The following is a 21,015-nucleotide window of genomic DNA, read 5'->3' as shown; positions in this document are numbered from 1 at the left end:
AATGTTTTCAGGTCCTCTAATCCGGTTCATCATCAACGCACTAAACATATAGAGATTGATCTTCACTTTGTTCGATATAAAGTTGCACCGGTCATGTTTGTGTTCTTCATTTGCTTTCTTTGTCTCGGTATGCATATATTTTTACAAAGAGTCTGCCGTCTTCTCTATTCCTTGATTTTCGGTCCAACTTGAATGTCCATGAATCTTCCCCCGTTCAATCTGCGCCGGGGGGGGGGGGGGGATGTTAGCATACTGCATTATTTGTATGTATTTGTATTATCATTTATAGTACGGCCCATGTGTTTGGCCCTTTTCTCATGGGAAAATATAGACGCTTTCAACAAATAGGTTATAAATACTCACATTTCAAAATATTCAAGAGCAGGATAGTTTTGGTTTACGATCTTCATGATCTGTAGAGTGAGTTACATCTGCAACCATAATGTATCTTCCATTTGCTTCGGGGTTCTCAAATGCTAAAATATGAGCATTAGCAACATCTCTCACATCAACAAGTCTATAAATTCCATCTGGAAATACTTCCTTTCCTGCATATACATAATACATCATTCAACACCTTAACAAATATAATAAAGATTTGAGTATGCAATAAGTTTAATAACTTTATTTACAAAATAGAACTTAAAATATGAATCTATCAATCATGCATATGAATATTAGTATTAGGAGACAATTACCTGTTTCAATTAAACTAATAAAACCCTCAGAAGTGAAGTTGAGAGTTGGTTGTAAAATAGGGCCGATTACAAACCCCGGATTTATAACCACCAACTCGAGACCATTCTTTTTACAAAATTCTGCTGCAGCATTCTCAGCCAGGGTCTTCGAAAGGACATACCATAACTGTAAAATATAAAAAAAAATGATTAATTAAGAAATGAGACCTATATGTTAAAGTTATTAAACAATTATACCTCTTGTTTTTCACATGTTTCCGGATCTGAAAACCAGGTTTCATCCACCACAGCACCAAACTCAGGAGGTTTTACACCAAATATAACTGCAGCTATGGAAGATGTCAAGACCACTCTTTTGAGAGATGGAACTTTTGCAACTGATTTAAGAACATTAAGTGCCCCTTTCACTGCAGGCTCTAGCAATTGTGCCTAACGGAAATTGATAACAAAATAAATCAGCAATTGTCTGTTTACATATCATATTGATATTTGTGTTGATAACATATGGGAAAGTTAATGTGTAGGAATGGACAATTGAGAGAAAAAGAAAGTAAAACGACATGTGGGTCATGTTAGGATCGAGACACTTAACACACGACTCTAAACACACACAGCGCTCACGAAAAACAAGAACACAAGGATGAACATGAGAGATTTAACGTGGTTCGGTCCTTCTCTGACCTACGTCCACCGGTAACTAGGAATTTACATTTCTTGGTGCTAATCTGCACTCTTTCTGTGTTACACTAGATACAAGTTTTACAAATAAAAGGAAGAAGCCTATTTATAATATTTTGAGTCGTAAGCCTTTTCTTCCATTCACATACATGTGAAATTGATAAGGCCACCATTGTTGAAATTCTGCAGCCGTAACAATTTTTCCATGTTCACATGAGAGTCCTTGTTTCCTGCCACTTCTTTTGACTAACCCAATGGCTTCACACTCAACAATCTCCCACTTGAAGCCACGAAACAATCTTCACCATTGCTTCAACTGTGTATCTGTATTTCTGTAAAAACTTTTGATCTTGACTCCTTCCTAGTTACCCTGGCCTTCTCTTCAATTTACCTGAAGGCTAGTTGAAGCTTCCGTTAGCTCCAACACATTAGTCATGGCTAAGTCTGCCACTGAACTGTTCTCTGTCTCCATCGGCTCCCACTGAAATGAACTGCCCGATCCTGGAACATCCTGAGAACAAACGACACTCTCCATGTGAAGCAGATAATCTGGAGAGACTTTTACAGATGGAATACTGGTTCTCTTAACCCACTGTGTTCTGGGTATTCTAGCTGAAGCACAGCCCTTGCTCCCACTGCTATGAATGCCCTTGACTGGTTTTTCTGAACTGTTCCAAACACGTTCAACCTGAATCTGACCTGTGACTCTGGGTTTGCCATCTGCAAAGCAAACCTTCTTCTGTCCACGAGACTCTATGAACCGGATTTTGTTTTTCTTCTGAACTGGGACGGTTACTCCCTCAGATGGTAATCTGACCATATATAATGAACCCCTCTTATGTCCACGAGCTATTACAAGATTTACTTTGACAACCTTCCACTGCCCATTCCTGAACTTAACCTCGTGTCCCTGTTCATCCAACTGCCCAACATAAATCAACTGTTTCTTCAGACTTGGAATTACCCGGACATCCTTCAAAGTCCATGGACCAACTGGAGTCTTCAGATCTAAGTCACCTATGCTCGTCACATCAAGAACCTCATCGTTCGCCAGTCTTACCTTACCAAAATCTCCTTCTTTTAGATTCTGCAGTGCTTCACGGCTGTGGGTAGCGTGAAATGAAGCACCCGAATCCATAACCTAGGAATCCACATTGCTCTCCACACTACAGATCAAAACATCATCATCTGAATGGTCTACTGCAACGTTAACTTCTTTCTTGTCTTTTGGACATTGATTCCTGAAATGTCCAACCTCTTTACAGTTCCAACAAGTCACATCATTTCGAGTCCTCGACTGACTCCTTCTCCTGTTCCCGCTCCCACTACCTCTGTTATTTCTTCTACCTCTGACCGCATTCAATTGTTCACTTGATGATTCCGCGGAATTTCTTCGTCTGACGTCTTCGCCTAGAATTAAATCCCGAATTCCCTCAAAAGTGAGCTCTTTCGATCCTGCGGAACTAGTAACGGCTGTAACTGTTCCGGACCAACTGTCAGGTAATGATGATAACAGTAGTAAAGCTTGAACTTCGTCCTCAAATTTTATTCCCACTGACCCAAGTCTGGATAAAATCGAGTTCAAATTGTTGATGTGTACTGTAACTGAACTTCCTTCCCTCATCCTCGTGTTGACTAGTTCCCGAATCAGGAAGACTTTATTTGCTGCCGACGGCTTCTCGTACATATTAGACAATGCCTTCATGATTCCCTTTGCCGAGGTCTCCTTCAAAATGTTGAAGGCAACATCCTTTGACAACGTCAGTCTAATAAATGCCTTGGCCTTCTTATCCAAAGTCTCCCAGTTTGCCTGTGTCATCGCCTCTGGTTTTTCACCTAAAACTGCGTCCAAGTCTTTCTGTACGAGCAAATCTTCAATTTGCATCTTCCACCAACCAAAATCTTTCCCATCAAACTTCTCAATCTGAAGCTTACTGCTTTCTGCCATTTTCTGAAAGATTAGGGGCTAAACTGCAATTTTCTGAAAGCTCAGGGGCTAAACTGCAATTTTCTGAAAGTTCAGGGGCTAAACTGCAATTTTTCAAATCCGCTACAGTGTTGCTACAATGTCTGCTACAGTGTCTGCTGACATCACTGCTGACGTCGTGCTACAGTCCTGCTACAGTGTCGTCTTCTCCGGCGGACTGCTACAGTGTCTGGTGCTACAGTGTCGTCTTCTCCGGCGAACTGGTTTTCCCGGTCAATATTCCGGCAAACCTTTGACCGGCGATTTGGACGTCTTCCGGTGGTCAAAAAATTCAGAAAAAAATATTTTCGGAATCTTCGGAACGAGACCTTTCCAACGGTATACACCAAAATCGTTTTTGACGAAAAAAAATTTCGACCAAAAACTTAAAATCACCTTCTGGAGCTACAACCTTGCTCTGATACCACTTGTTAGGATCGAGACACTTAACACACGACTCTAAACACACACAGCGCTCACGAAAAACAAGAACACAAGGATGAACATGAGGGATTTAACGTGGTTCGGTCCTTCTCTGACCTACGTCCACCGGTAACTAGGAATTTACATTTCTTGGTGCTAATCTGCACTCTTTCTGTGTTACACTAGATACAAGTTTTACAAATAAAAGGAAGAAGCCTATTTATAATATTTTGAGTCGTAAGCCTTTTCTTCCATTCACATACATGTGAAATTGATAAGGCCACCATTGTTGAAATTCTGCAGCCGTAACAATTTTTCCATGTTCACATGAGAGTCCTTGTTTCCTGCCACTTCTTTTGACTAACCCAATGGCTTCACACTCAACAGGTCAGAAACTGAAAAGATAACAGGAGACGCTGTATGGAATACACATTGGCAACCATTAACAGCAGACTCAAAAGATCCTTCTTCAGCCAAGTTAGCTTCAAACAGAGAAAGCCTTTCCTGAGCTCCATCAAAAGCAAGTAGGTGTTGTGTCTTTTTTGGATCACCTGCACCGTATTTCAATGGAACCAAAACAAATCAATCATAATGAAATTTGAAGGATGATAAAGGTAACCAATTGAGTTTTGATGCAAAGTCGGATTGATTATATAACTTATTATGTAGACTTCAAATTAACAATCTGATCCTGGTTAATTATTCAATATAGCTAGTACTTGGATTGGATTCGAACGTAGAAAATAGCATAATCGACGAATTTGATCCCTAAAAAGGTAAGAAATGTAGGTTCCGAATGTTTTGAAATGATAGCAGACTAAAAGTCAAAATTAGAGAGAAGGAGAGGGTAACCGAGGGATCGGACAGTAGCATGAACAGTGTAGCCACGTTGAAGCAAGAGCTTGACGAGCCATGAAGCTATGAATCCCGATGCACCTGTAACACAGACCACCTTCCTTTCTCCGATCATCTCTATGAAACTGGGGAGTTTGTTGGACACTTGAGCAGATGAAGAACAGAAGAAGAGAGTGACCCTTTTTAATTTTGTATATGGGATGGTTCGGTAATTGCCCATGTGAAGTGTCACCATTGGCATTGGCCCCACTCTTATGTTTTGATGAAAAAAATACATGCCTCATTCATTGTCCTATAATATAATCGTGACATTAGCCCTGTTTTGATGAAAATCTCAATTCAGTGTCCTAGAATAGCACCTAGAAGAATGACTTTGACAAGCTCTTTTTTGTTTTTTTATTCAATTACAGTTTCGGTCGTGTGATTGCAGTCATCTAGGACGGTCCTTAATAGTTAATGCCAGGGGCGGAGCCAGAAATTTACAATAGCGGACTTATATGAATTCGCAATAATAGGACATTCTAATAATGTGTTGGTTATTAACTTTAATTTTAGGTGCAAAAGAAAAAGGTTAATTTTGTTTTAGTGTCGATGCAAACAAGCCAACATATCACCTTTAAACAAGATATATATCTGAAAATAACAGGGTATGCAAACATCAATGCATCAAGAAAATTGTTCAAATGGAGCAAAATAGATTTTCTACAATAAAATAACTAATTTATTTAAATATTATAAAGGATATAAGGATTTTATAACTAATAGTTTAATAATTATATCTAAATACTTATAATCACGACAGTCGACAAATTTGGTCTCCTAATGCATAGTTATGACACCATTTGATTTACACAACCTATCTTAAAAAAATGATAAACTGCAATCTATATTTTTTTATGTCAATCTAAAGCTAAACATTTAAACTAAAAAGAATTAAAATAAAATAATATGACCATGTAAAAAACTGCCAACACATCAACACATTGGGCTCATATATCAAAAAATGGCGTTGGAACTAAAAACAATCACATTAATCAAAAACTAAAAGCATCATTTATGAAACATGTATTTCTTTTTTAACCTCAAAGGGAGAAAGAGAGAGTCTCGGTGCTCACTCTAAGGTGTTGTTTGTTTTTTCTGAGGTAAAATGTATGCAGTCTGCGGACCACATCTTCATACCTCTGCAGTAGAAGAGGTGGACCAAACGTCTGCAGTCTGAAAGAAAAAGATTGTTTGTTTTTTAACAACGTGGGCTGCTAAAATTTAACTAAACTGATTTTTTTTTAAAACTTAAAAAAGTTTTTCAATAATTTTATGACTTTATTATAGCTAATTAACAAATGTAGATCAACTTTTATGTATTATTGTATAAAAAACGAAAATGAAATGGTATGAATTAACGTATATATTTGACAAAAACAACAAACTAAAGTTATACCTAAACATTGCAATTAAGGATAAAAAAATTTAACACATAAAATAGATAGAAATAAACTTTGATTTTAAATTAAACCTTTCAAAATTTTCATTTTACTTTTTTCTTTTTTCAATTAAATCAATTGAAAGCTGACAATAAATATTTTTTTTAAGAAATGAATGATATTATATTAAATAATGTTTTATAACTTTTGGCATAAAGAATATAAGACAATATTATGATTTTTTTTTCGTATCTATATAAACAGCTCCATCGATGATTATTGTAATTTAATCTTTATTTATAAATTTGTCACAAGGTCACTGTAACACCAGAATCTAGAAGGCCAATTAAGGAAAGAACAATACTCAATTAGAAAGCCAACTCGTCGAGTCCATGGGAAAAAACTCGACGTGTTGGAAAGCAAGGCCGCGTGCTTTTGGGAAGACCAACTCGACAAGTTGGAGGGGACCAACTCGACGAGTTGGACTGGGTTTGGGAAACCCTAAAATCAGGACTTTGACCAAGGTTGACCCTTGTAGGGTTATGAAGTACGGAATGGGTTCTAAAGGATAGTTTCTTGTAAGAGTTTAGGCCCAATTTTCCAAATTGGGCCATCGACGGGCTTTTAGGGATTTTTACAGTTTTGGGCCTCTTTGGTCTTGGGCCTTAGCTATTTTGGTATTGATAGTTCGAGGAGTTGCCAGGGCAGCAACTAAGGATTTCTTGTAGGGAACTTCAGCAGTGCAAGGTGAGTTACTTTCCCGGTAGCAATGAGTCTAAGGCACTACAAATAAAGTGACATTTAGTGGCATAGAAAAAGTGCCACTAATAACCGAAAAAGTGTCACTAAAAGCCCCTTGGGGAAACAGCGGCACAAAAAAAGTGCCACTAAAGGCCTTTAGTGGCACTTTTTAGTTGTGTCGCTACAGCCTTATTCGGTTTTGGTGGCACTTTTCGATTATGCCACTAATGCACTTGTAGCTTCTAGTGACACTATTTCTGTGACACTATTTAACTGCTACAATAAATATTATGTTCATGATTTTAGTGACACTTCTTTTAACAGTTAACAAATTTGGTTAAGTTTTTTTAAATTTAAATGGAATATAATATAATAATAAGACAATTATGATAACAAATTGAAACATAATATCATTCCATCAATTCAAGCTCGTCTAAAACAATATTGTCAATATATTTAAAACACAAACATCTAAAAAATTAATAATTCTAAATGTTGTGCAAGTACTCAATACATAATGCTTTCAAACCAAATACTAATTGGGAAGAAACATGAAACTTGATTGACCTCAAACTTTGTATAATTGCTCCTCTTATATATCCAACTTACGATCAATCGCCTATCATATAACGACAACCTTTAAAAGCTCTGAAAATAAACCACGTGTAAGAGAAAAAAACGAAAATTTGAATTTGAGTTAATACATCGAGTAGCTATGGAAGTAGTGGTTGAAATAGAGTAGCTATGGAAGTAGTGGTTTCATTCCAGTAAGATCTGCAAAATCAGAGTAGATTATGGTTCAAATGAGAGAAACTACAACTAGAAGGGGATATATTTAATGGTTGGTTTACCTTCACATGCTTTAACAAACAAACACAATGAAACAATTGAGTCAACATGCACTGGAAGCTCTAGGCCACTCATCCCAGAAACAACAGTGCTTTGCAAAAGATATTTTGTTCAAAAAAATAAAAATGAGCATATTTTCCCGCAACCCATGCAGCCTAAAAATAATCTTTTAAAATAATGTTTATATCTATAAAAAGAATAAAAATGAGATAAGAAGATTTACCTTTGTTGTAATATGGCCCACTGACTACTAAACTCAGGGTAAACATGTCGCAGTAACATGTGCTCAAGTTCATATTTATAAGGTTGATAAGGTATTTAACAACTTGACATATCAATAAAGAGATAACACCTAAATAATGATATTTTTGATAACCAAACTAAAAATACAGTTAGTAAGAAGATGGAAGTATTAACCTTCTATGAGTGTCTAATTTAACCAAGAAAAAGTTCACAGTAAGAAGGTCCCAGTTTGCATTATCATAGCTATCATTAAGTGCTCCAGCAAATGGGCTTTTCAGGAACCGTTTTGGGTTTAGTTTTCTGAATAATTGAACAGTGGGTTGCATATGTAGTATTTGTCAACTATATCCTTGGTTAATCTTGATACCAACTCTAAAATAATAGAATAACAATCTCCTTCATCATTTGTCAAAGACTTCACTTCATATATTATCTGATAAATAGTGCAGAGGAAAATTTTTGATCGGTACAAAAACTCACAAACCATTAAACGAGAAAACACAAATTCTGTGAGAATATAAGAGATACACATGGTGAATTTAATTACCTGTTTGATTTGGACGAAAGATTGTGCATCTAACTTCTATCTTGAAAGGCATAATAATCGGCAATAGGTGCAACTCGGTTAACTCCTCGTTTCCGCATCCCCTTATCGCCATCTAATTTCCTTGTTTTCTGCCTTTAAACTTATGTTACCTCCTTTGTTATGCGAATTGAAATTGTAATTTGGAATCAGACTTTAAATTGAGAAGTCGAGAATGTAAGCAATCATAAGGCCTAGGGTTAGGGCCAAAATTTGAATGTGTGTACATTTGGGTTTCTTCAAAACCGTTCAAATATTGATTCACAAAGACATCATGGGTACCTTCGATTAAAAGATTTTATTTGAGCTTTATTGTATTCACTTACGAGCGTCGCCATTGTCGCACATATAAGAACACGAAGATGAAATTTTGATAACAAAACTTGGAAATAGAATATCCCTAATACCATATCATGAAATTTGGAGGAAACTCTTTACATTCTCTTCTGAACATGAGTTTCTATGATTGTCTATACAAGATGAGTATACGAAGAGTATAAGCAGTATGCACATTGAAGGAGCACTAGAAAAAAGAAAAAAAAAAGAGCTGCAACTTAGGTCGATTTGGGATTTGGGGGAAGGGAGAGTTTGACTTAGCTTTTCAGAGCCCAAAAGTTTTTTTTTTAAAAAGAAAAAAAAAATAAAAGACGTTTGGCAAAACTAGTTTTAAAATCTACTTTTGGAGTTTTTATACAAGGAAAATGAATTTTTTGGAAAAGTCGGAAAATCCTGACTTTTTGTAACTTTTCCCAAAATGACTTTTGGGCTGTGAAAAGCTAAGCCAAACAACCCCGAAATGATGGTGGCAATGTTGGGATGGGGAAAATTAGGTCTAAATTTTGGAGATAAAGGTAAAATAAAGTTGAAAACGAAAGTGATGCGGAAAGCTTTTTAATTGTTAGGAATCAAGCGCGGTTAAACGAAAAGATGTGATATAGCTAGTGGCACAAAAGTAAATTGTGCCACTAAAAACCATAATAAAGTGGCACAAAAAAATATATGCCACTAATAGTTTGTGCCATTAAATGTAATTTTATTTGTAGTGAGGCACCAAGGCCGGCCCATTAATAGTTGTTTATAATAGAGATGATTGTCTTTGTGATAATTGTCTGGTATGCCACTATCTGTAGAGATTTATGTGCTTGTATGATATGTGTTATGTGGTAGTGGTAGGAGGGGTGGAATAGACCCCGTAGCTGGTTGAGATAAACCGGAGGGTAGGTCGGGCACCCCAGATATGACTGACAGTATGTTATGATATGTTATTATGTGGTAGTAGTAGTAGGGGGTGAGATAGACCCCGTAGCCGGTTGAAATAAACCGGAGGGTAGGTCGGGCACCCGAGATATGCCTGACAGGGTAGGTCGAGCACCCAGATACGCTTGACATGGGTAGGTCGGACACCCATATGAGCACCCAGATATGCTTGACATTGGTAGGTCGGGCACCCCAGATATGCCTGACAGGGTAGGTCGGGCACCCAGATATGCCTGACAGTATGTGATTATGTGGTATGATGGGGGAACTCACTAAGGTTCGTGCTTACGGTTTACAGTTTTGGTTTCAGGTACTTCTTCTTTAGGAGGAAAGGGGTCGGCATGATCGCAGCGCATCACACTATGGTTTTCCGCACATGAGATCTTTGAGAGTTGTACTCTGATTTTATTTGTTATGACATAACTTGTTTTCTTGATATACTGGTTTGATGATGATATGGGATAATATTATGGATGTTTTCAGACTATTGGTTTTATAATCACTAAATTAAAAATGAAATTTTTGGTTCCGAATTTTGGGATGTTACAGTCACGATTGTGTCGTTGAACCTTTTTTCTTTAAGTATTGTAACTTTTTATTTCAAATTGTTTATCATAGATAAAATTGGAATAAATCTAAGTTAAAAAAAAAAAGAACAAAGATGTACGTGTTTTTTTAGGCTAGAAGATCTCTGAAGAGATTTGAAGACTCTGGTCCACATCTGCGCCAAGAAGAGGACGCACATACCTTTTTAGGTTTACAGTCTTAAAAAAACCAGTATGTAAAGTCTAATGTCAACGTGTGGTCTGCGCGACGCAGACAGAAGAGGCCAAGAAGATCTGCAGACAAAAAACAAACAACACCTAAGGGACTTTCTGAAGAGCGAGCCAGCAAGGAGAACGGTGATAGTCTTTTCGGAATGGAAGCTAATGGTGAGACGAGGCCAGTGGCAACGATGAAGATCAGATGTGTGACGACGAGGGCAGCACAAACGGTGGGTAGGGGTGAGGCGATATCATCCGAGGCTACTGTGGGAGGAGATAAACAAATTATTTTCTTTGAATTTTCTTCTTTTAATTTCTATCTTTTGCAACTTTTTCCATTCTTTTATATCTTGCTTGCTACATTTTCTCCTCTTTTATCTCTTGACAGGTTGTAGTTTGTTAATTTCTTTTTTAACTCTTTTCGGAGTACAATCCACACATATAATAGAAAAAAACTTCTAAAATTTGCTTGGTCAATGGATGTCTAAGAGATCAAATTAATGTTATGCAATGTTCGGATGGATACACCTAACCAACATGCAATCGCCTAAATTGCTTACAAATTCCAAAGAAAAAAGTCAAGAACAACAAAAAAATCCATGACTAAAATATTAGATTTAGACAAGTTCGAGGGGGCTAAGCACCGGCCAGCCCCCCTACTGCATCCGCCACCGGTTAATGCTACATGTTTGGTCCTTTTAGGCTCTAGCTTGACTTTATGTAAAATTACTAATATATCATTGTTTTGTCTTTTTTCTTTTCTTTTCTGTTTTAAATTTTAGAGTAAATTACTGAAATCGTCCCTATGGTTTACATAAAATTTGGTGTTTGGTCTGTAATTTTTGTTTTGCATTTGGATTGTCCCTATAGTATATTTTTATTGCGGATTTGATCCTATTATACCTAAAAAGACTAAATTGTCGTTATTAATTCTTTTCTTTAATTAGTTTACTTGTTGTGAGACTCATTTATTACATGAGTTTATTCAAAAAAATAAAAAATAAACATGAAGATCAAACAATTTAGAAAATTTAAATTTATAAGAAAAAAAGAAAAATATTTAATTATTAAAATTTAAGTGCTTTTTTATCTTTTAAGTTTAAACTAATAATTTAAATAAATAAACAACTGAAATAATTGGATTCAATTTAGAAATTATAAGGAATGTTGCATTAATAAATTGGATATATATTTATTATTATATTTATTACATTTGAAATTTAATAAAATGAAAAAAAAACCACAAAATAACACATGGATATATATAATTTAATCTAAATTTACCACAAAATGACATGTGAGATAATACATAAGAAGATGACAAATGACAAAATTATTTTCATTTATCATGGAGAAAATTGGCTTTTATTATTTTTAAAATAGAAAAGTAATATGTGTATGAGCCACCCCTCACCTTTATCTCCTAACCTTCAACTAGATCCCCTTCATCGTGTTTTTACAGCCACCATATCCCTCCTGTTAAGCTCCATTCATCTGACCCGTTGATCATCGCTTCCTTCTCTGACAAACTCGTAATCCTGCTAAAACCCTAGAATTTGAGCCTCTGGTCCTCCACCGTCGCTCGACCTCTTCTCCATAACCCCCAATTGCATCCGGTTTCATCCCCAACTTTGACTAGAACGAGATCGAGGACACTAAACCATCACCCACGTTCCTCTTCGCTACAACTAAATCTCTCATCTCTTTCTTTCTCTGTATCAAACAAATCCTATATCAACCACCATTTTTATGCCGGAAGCAACCACCATCGCCAAAGTAGCCCGAGATATCCACAACCACAAGTTGCACATGTTTTATTTTTATTTGGTTCATCGGATTCGATTGGAGACTTCAATTTATAGATTTTGGTTTGGGGGTTCAGGTTCATCGGAGCAAGGCTTGAGAATTTAAGTTCATCAGTGCAAGGTTTGAGGATTTAAGTTCATCAGTGCAAGGTTTGAGGATTTAAATTCATCGGTGCCAGGTTTTTGGATTCTATTTCTGTAACAACCAAGCCACCATTTATGGATTCGATTTCTTGATTTAATTTCATTCCATTTGAAGCTCATCACGTTCATTTTTTGGTTTTGAATGGTTTGATTTTGATTTCATCTATGGGTAATTTCGTTTTGAATGATTTGATTTTTAGTTCATCCATGATTTACGGTTTGAGTGTCAATTCATCCACAATTCCTAAGCTTAATTTTTGGGCATGATATTTGGGTTTAATTTATGGGTTTGAGCATCCTTTACATCGATTTAGGCATTGATTATGATTTACGGGGTTTGATTTTTTTTGTTTAATTTTTAGATTGAAAGAATGGGAGGTGGTGGTGGATGATGTTAGTGTTGCTGGTGTTGGTGTTGATTTTTTATGGCAGAGGTGGCGGTGGTGTTATGGCAGTGGTGGTGAATGGTTGGATTTCTAGGTTTGAGTGGAGGTGTGGGTGATAGTTGAAGGCAAATGTTGACGGCGGAAGTGGTGATTAGAAGAGTGTGAATGATGGGAACCATATGATTTATTTAACGATTTTCTTTAAAAGATTAGTAATAAATCAATAATAAATAAATAAATAAATAAATAAGGGTAATATCGTCTTTTCATGTTTGCTAGGGACACAAATTGCAACAAATGAATACCACAGGGATGGTTCGCGTGAAAAAAAAATGTTAGGGACGTAACATATAATTTTGAAGAAACCATAGGTACCATTTCAGTAATTTACTCTAAATTTTATTAATCATTTTTAAAAATTAAGGGATCGACCACCAACTATCCACCCAACTCCATCACCGTTTCATGCTGTTTTTTCCTTTATCATACACCACTACAAACTTAAAATCAAAGCAATAATAAACAGATTCAAAACAAAATAAAACGTACATCTAAAACTAAAAACCTAAAAATCAGATTTAAAATTGTTAACCTAAAACATCAAAAGAAACATTAATTTCAATCGGTTAAATGTCAACGAAAGTTTTACTAGATTCTTCATGAAATCATAGATTCTAGGGTTTCGTAGATCATCAATTTAAAAAATGCATTATTTGTAATCACGATTACTCTTGATGGGGAGGCGGGGGTGGGATAGTGGTGGCGTCATGGTGTAGGGAAAGAGATAAGGCGGGAGACAGTGGTGTCGTGGTGTAGTGTTATTCAAAAGTCGGGAGAGGGTGTACAACGGAGAAGAGGGGTGAAGATCAGGTGGCGACAATGTGGTAATGGAGGAGAAAGAGGGGAAGATGAGGGATGCTAGTGTATCTCACATCAGTGTCATCGATCCTATAAATGTTTATATATGTTGAAGTCCTACTTCTCTCCATAAAAACTCTTTTGTAAAGACAATATTGGAGTCCATATATATATATATATATATATATATATATATATATATATATATATATATATATATATATATATATATATTACATGGTATCAAAGCTGACGTCTGCACCCTATGACTTAACACATCTTGATCTATCCTTATTGAGCCTACGTCTCGAGGGAGAGGAGGTGTTAGTGTATCCCACATCAATGCTACATGGTCCTACAAATGTTTACATATGTTGGAGTCTCCCCTTTCTCCATAAGGGCCCCTTTGGATAGAAAATCTTGAACTCCGCATATATCTTACATTAAGGTTCTTCTGCAAACTACTCGGAGTTGCAAATTCTAGGGTGTGTTGCATATGCTCACATTGACAATAGTAAGATAAATCCCGGAGCCACTAAATGTATTTTTATTGGTTACAAATCATGTGTGAAAAGATACAAGCTTTGGAATCCCAAGACAAGCAAAGTAATTATATGTTGAAATGACATTGTCAACAAAACTGAGTTATATTACTTACCCAACAGCCATGTCGATTCTCAAAATGTTTTTTTTCCAAAAATTTTAGACTCATATTAGACTTCTCCTAAGCCTATTTATTCCTATTAGAGTGCTCAAATTCATATGGAGCACACTATATCTTCAGAAAATAGCTAAATCAAAACAATTTGCTCCATGCGGGTATTATTGATTTATCGACTCCTCCGGGTTCATCACCCCAATCTCGTTCTATTGCAAATGATAGGACTATGAAGGTTATTATAACTCCTTGAAGGTTCAATAATGTTGCTAATTCAATTGTTTATGCTTTTTCAGTTGCCGATGAAATGGAAAATTATCAAGAGCCTTCATCTTATACCAAGGCAATTTCTATTTCTGATTTTGACAAATGGATGAATGCAATGAAAAAAGAAATGAAATCTTTGGAAAATAATAAGAACTATGAGCTTGTTAAATTACCTAAGGAAAATAAGCCAATTAGGTGCAAATATGTGAACATGAAAAATAAGGATGTCAGATTCAAAGCCCAACTCATTGCAAAAGGGTATAAACAAATACCTATGATAGTTTTACTGATGTGTTTTCACATGTTGTCAGCTTTAATAACTTGATGTTGATATCACTATATTTATATATACATTTCACATGATATCTTAGTATTTTGAGATATGTTTTGGTATAAATTTAAGATAAATGATAGTGATTGAGCTTGGAAATATGTTTTGTATCTAAAAAGACATATCAAAAGGAGTTGGGACTGGTCTGGAATTGATGAAGCAAAGATCAAGTGAATAAATAGCAATACACGACGCGTGCATGCGATGCGTTGGGGTATAAGAGTTCAAGTCATACAAAAAGAGTTGCAAAACACGATACGTCCATCACTCTACACGACACATTTTAAATTCGGTCATAAAAAGTATAAATAGAGCCATATATTTGACCTAAAGAGTATGCAACAAGTTACAACCATCCAGAGGCATTCTTGAGCGACCAGAAGCAGTTGTAAGGAGATTTCAAGGTTGGAGATGCGATTTGGAGCAGGAATTTAGAGGATCGGGAGTGAATCATTTAGTTTGTATGTTTAGCATTCAAATTATGTTTACTTTGTGTTTTTACTTTCAAAATATGGGCTAAAAGATATATGCTTTCATTTAGGTAGACGAACCCTAATTTCATAAGTTGATTTCTATTGATTTGGATATTAATAGTTGGTTAATTTATCATGTTAGTTTGATCAAAGATCCATATGTGTTAAAGAATTTATTTTTATAATCTATTATTGAAACGTCCCAAAAATAAGGCCCACAATTTCATTTTTCAATTAATAAAACGTTATCCCAAAACATCAATATTAATCTCAAAAAGATCAAATGTATCAAAATATCACAACTTATTAGAGTTATCATGAAAATGCGGAACTATATTGTGTGTGCACTGCAATCGCCCCGAACTCCTTTTTACACCAAAAGTACATGAAACATAAACTGAAAACCGTAAGCACAAAACTTAGTGAGTTTCCCCCAAATACCACATACCACACATATCAAAACATATAATGGGTCCCGTCTGATGAGTGTAACGGGCCCCGCCCTAACACGCATAACGGTCTCTGCCCTAACTATCACAATGGGCCCCGCCCAGCATACAAACATACAAGTAAAACAAGTAATAGCATATAGATTACCCATTGGGCCCCGTCCAGTAAGCATACATACACATGCAAGAGTCACGAAGTCATCTAGCATCCTAGCATAATAAATCATGGGTCGACATTGGTGCCTTCGACCCGCTAAGCACAATGAGGAAGACTCACCTCAGAGTGCTGAATCTCACAGATAAAACTCTAGCTGTTGGTCCGCTAAAATCCCCGCGCTATCAATAAAAATATCATCCAGTTAATAATTGGATTCCGACTCACACTAAGAGTCCAATCTAGGGTAAAATATCCTTTTTACCTTTACCTAACTTGAACCAAAGCCATGGCCCGAACCAACTGTCCAAAATGACCAAATTCCAAAATGATCACCCAAAGCCCAAACATGGCCCAATTTTCCAAATTGGGCCCAAACCCATCATGGTCCTAAAATCAACGGTCACAGCCCAACAATGGATTCACATGTCGTGGGGATCAACTCGACTCAGTCTCGACTCAGCGAGCCAACTCAACCCATCAAAAGATTCTAGTCCCTGTCACGTCGCGACTCAACCTTGAGTCATGTCGTGGCCTAATCCGGACAAAATAGACGGGATGGCCAACATTCTCACGTCGTGAGATCTGTCTTGACGAGCTTAAAGCATTAAACTCTTAATCCTTATAGCCATAACTTGGGACTTTCCGGGAGGTCTTCCTTTACCCAAAGGATGATAAAAATCATGGCTTTGCAGTCACGCATGTCCAATGTATGGCTCAAACTCTTGCTAGACCAAAATTGGGGAAAATGAGATCTAGACTCAAACTTGGAGTCCCAAACTACACCAACACTCAGATCCAACGACTATGATGAGGAGAATGAGTCAATGATCCATAAAGTTGCCAACTTTATGGACCCCATGCAAGCAATCCCACCCAAACATGCAAAAAGGAGTTTATAACTTAGATCTAGAATAAAATAGGTAGAAAGGTCCAAGCTTTATGACTTAAAATGGTCCAAAAGCTCCAAGAGGTTGCAAGGTGGAAGCCAAAACACCAAGAGGTTGCTCAACCAAGGTCTTCTTCCACTTCAAGAAGCTAAAAACCACCAAAGAATGCTTCAAAGATCTCAAAAATGCTTAAGAGCTTCAAGAGGATCAAGATTAGGGTTTTACAGAGGCTTAGAGGGTGAGAGAGGATGAGGATGGATAACCCTAGCCCCTCATTCACTTAAATACACGAAAAATTTGGGTTTTGGGTCATTAAGCCGCTCTCACGTCGTGAGACCTTATTCCTCACGTCGTGAGTTTCCAGGAACGCGGGTCAACAAGTCAATGGTCAATCACGACGTGATCCCCAAGATCTCACGTCGTGAGGACCCCCATAATGCAACTTAAAGGAGTGAATTTAGTACCTTAGGGTTCCGGATGTTACAGTTATTAAGTTAATATAATTTAGATGATCATTCTGACTGTGTTGGATTAAATCATAACTGTTTAATGATCATTAAGGCGATTATGACTAGTGACTGACCAAATTACAGGGTTAGGTTATAACCAATGTGAGACTAACCCACTTGGTATAGGCTTTTCATCTTAGATTGGAGGTGTTGAGTTCTAATCCAGGCGTTGACAAATTTTATTAACTTGGTGATACTAATTTCTAACCACTAACCAACCGTTAAAAAAAAGGGTTAGGTTATGAAGTTATTAACTTTAATGTGTATGAACAACATTTGGTGACCATTCAATGTGATTAATTGATTTTATAACCATTTAGATCAATATAATCAAATCTTGCATGATACGAACTAAAGACCATAATAGACAAAAATTAATCTACATGACTAGTGTGATTAAAGTCCTTAGAGTGATTAGTAATCGAATCAAGAGAACTAATCAAGTTAGGAATCGGTAGATGACGAATTAAAATCCATTTCATTTATAAGAACAATAATTGAAGGATGTAATCAAATCTAAATGAAAGCATCTTTATTATTTGTTTCTAAATCCAATTTCCAGTTTTGCTTTATTTTAGATTGTTTTCTGATTTTCCATTTAAGTGTTCATTGTTTTAGAATTAAAAACAAAAACTTCCCCAACTTTAATTACTGTCTTTTTAGTTTAATTAATAAACAGATTTTCTGAACTAGATGATACTCGCTCATCTTGAGTTCGACATTGTCTTACCAAAGCTATATTGCATACAGTTAGGTACACTTGTCTAGTTGTGTAATAGTTTCCAACGTATTTCCTTCTATAAAATTGAGATTGGTTTTACACATCAAGTTTTTAGCGTCATAATAAATTTATAAGGTCTAAATCCTAAACCCGTCAATCCGATATGAACTTGACAAGACAATAAATGGATTGACACGATACGACATTATAATTAAACGGGTCGGGCTAGGGTCAATCTACCTCAAACCATAACCCGTTTAAGTTTTAACCCAAAACAAACACGACACGACACGTTTGCCACCTCTAGGTTAAAGTGTCGTAAAGTGAAGAAAGTTTTATGTATATAAAGATGTAGATTTTAAAACATCATACATACACGCCTAAACTGAAAATTTGGCAGTGGTGTTATGAATTTTGCATAATTAGGTGGCTTCCAAGTGTAACAAACCATGTGGTTCGGTTTTTTTGATAAATTGTGTAACAGGATCATTGTATTTCATTTATAATAGAGTTCAAAACAGTATAAGTGATTCAATAAAATTTTCATGTGATTGTTGCAACAATCTCAATAATACAGTTTACACCTACATAAAATAATCCATGAACATCATCTGGTGTTTTAGAAGCTTAGGAACTTCCTCTCTTTTAGGCTTTCAACAGTGTCCTTGATGCTTACCTCAACTGTAGTAAACTTAACTCCTAAACTTTCCGCCCTTGTTCTTGATACAAAGAAAGGTGGTGTCCCTTCGTACTTGCTGTCTTTATACCTATCAAAGTTCAAATAAAAAAAGACAAGTAGTCCAGATTTAGCATTTTTTTTGGGTCCATATAAAGTTAAAATGAACCTAAAAAATACCTACCTTTCTGAATAGTCAAGGGCAGGATAGTTTTGGTTTATGATCTTCATGATCTCTGAAGAGTGATTTACATCTGCAACCATAATGTATCTTCCATTTGCTTCAGGGTTCTCAAATGCTAAAATATGAGCATTAGCAACATCTCTTACATCAACAAGTCTATAGATTCCATCTGCAAATACTTCTTTTCCTGCATATACATAATACATCATTCACACCTTAACAAATATAATGAAGATTTGAGTATGCAATAAGTTTAAATGAATCAATGAATCATGCATATGGATATTAGTTGTAGGAGACAATTTACCGGTTTCAATTAAACCAATAAATCCCTTAGAAGTGATGTTGATAGTTGGTTGTAAGACAGGGCCGATGACAAACCCCGGATTTATAACCACCAACTCAAGACCATTATTTTTAGAAAATTTTACTGCAGCATCCTCAGCTAGGGTCTTCGAAAGGGGATACCATAACTGTAAAGTATCAAATAATATTTGATTAATAAAGAAATGAGACCACACTACTACATCTTAAAGTTTTAAAAACAATTATACCTCTTTTTGTTCACAAGTTTCAGGATCTGAAAACCAGGTTTCATCCACCACGGCACCAAACTCAGGAGGTTTTACGCCACATATAACTGCAGCTATGGAAGATGTCAAGACCACTCTTTTGAGAGATGGAATTTTTGCAGCTGATTTAAGAACATTAAGTGTCCCCTTCACTGCAGGATCTAGCAATTGTGCCTAATGGAAATTAAGAAAGACAAAACAATCAGGAATTGTGCGTTTTCATATCATATTTGTGTTGATAACATATGGGAAAATTAATTAAGAGTAAAAGAAAAAAAAAACCTTTGGATCAGAAACTGAAAATATAACAGGAGACGCTGTATGGAAGACACATTGGCAACCATTAACAGCAGACTCGAAAGATCCTTCTTCAGCCAAGTTAGCTTCAAACAAAGAAAGCCTTTCCGGAGCTCCATCAAGAGCAAGTAGGTGTTGTGTCTTTTTTGGATCATCTGCACCATATTTCAATGGAACCAGTAGCTAATGCTATCAGATCAAATCAAACATAAAGAAATCTCAAGAATGAAAAAGGTCAACCAGTTGATGCGAAGTGGGATTGCTTATATAACTTACTATGTAGACTTCAAATCAACAATCTGAATGCCTCTTAAGAATCGGTTTTGGTCAGAGATCAAACAATCTGACTCTGATTAATTATTCAATAAAGCTAGTATTTGGATTGGATTCGAACGCAGAAAATATCATAAACAACGAATTTAATCCCTTAAGAGAGTTGAAATGTAGGTTCAGAATATTTTGAAATGGTAGCTAATTAAAAGTCAACGTAGAAATGAGAGGCTGACCGAGGGAGCGGACAGTAGCATGAACAGTGTAGCCACGTTGAAGCAAGAACTTGACTAGCCATGAAGCTATGAATCCCGAAGCTCCTGTAACACAGACTACCTTCCCTTCTCCTATCATCTCTCTGAAACCGGGGAGCTCTGTTGGAAACTGAGCAGATGGAGACTGAAAGAGTAACGCTTGTTAATTTTGTATATTAGTATATGGAAGAATCAATTGGATCAGGAATGGCCAATGGGAAGTGCCACCACCATTGACCATTGGCCCCACTTGTGCTTTTATGAAAAAAAATACATGTCTCGTTGCTCGTTGTCCTATAATAGAACTAGACGAATTCCCACGCGTTGCGCAGCGAAGATTAAAAATATATTGTTAAAATATTGAAAAATATATGTTTAAAATGGTTATGTTATTGACATTAACTTTGAGATAATATTTGTACACTAATTTATATATATATATATATATATATATATATATATATAATCTCAATTATTTTGAACAATAATATTCATTTACATCAACCCACATTCCTCATTAATAGAATCAAATATAATTATCTATTTAGTATTATTTTTAACAATTATTATTATTGATTAATTATATTTTTACTTATGTGATCATTTTCTAATTTCAATAAAGATGTTCATTTAAAATAC

At 35.9% G+C, this 21,015-nt stretch overlaps 1 protein-coding gene and 1 pseudogene across 2 annotated transcripts; both read right to left on the bottom strand.

Annotated features, from left to right (window-relative positions):
* Positions 1–359: 359 nt before the first annotated feature.
* Positions 360–4,754, bottom strand: LOC145104485 (phenylacetaldehyde reductase-like; annotated as a pseudogene). Its single transcript, XR_013707097.1, has 5 exons — positions 4,618–4,754; positions 4,144–4,316; positions 936–1,127; positions 699–864; positions 360–548 (listed from the first exon to the last, which is right to left on the bottom strand). The product of XR_013707097.1 is annotated as a phenylacetaldehyde reductase-like (transcript).
* Positions 4,755–18,596: 13,842 nt separating this feature from the next.
* Positions 18,597–20,563, bottom strand: LOC145104429 (phenylacetaldehyde reductase-like). Its single transcript, XM_079041681.1, has 6 exons — positions 20,359–20,563; positions 19,838–20,007; positions 19,538–19,729; positions 19,291–19,456; positions 18,984–19,170; positions 18,597–18,890 (listed from the first exon to the last, which is right to left on the bottom strand). Exons 1-6 carry the CDS (start codon positions 20,474–20,476, stop codon positions 18,743–18,745), a joined length of 981 nt encoding a protein of 326 aa, XP_078897807.1. The 5' UTR covers positions 20,477–20,563; the 3' UTR covers positions 18,597–18,742.
* Between the last annotated feature and the right edge of the window lie 452 nt (positions 20,564–21,015).

This window comes from Lactuca virosa, chromosome 4, assembly GCF_052849685.1.
Source record: "Lactuca virosa cultivar CGN04683 chromosome 4, Lactuca_virosa_CGN04683_v6, whole genome shotgun sequence".
Taxonomy (NCBI): Eukaryota; Viridiplantae; Streptophyta; class Magnoliopsida; order Asterales; family Asteraceae; genus Lactuca; species Lactuca virosa.
The sequence above is the reverse complement of the archived record's forward strand: the minus strand, read 5'-3'. Positions and strand labels throughout refer to the sequence as shown.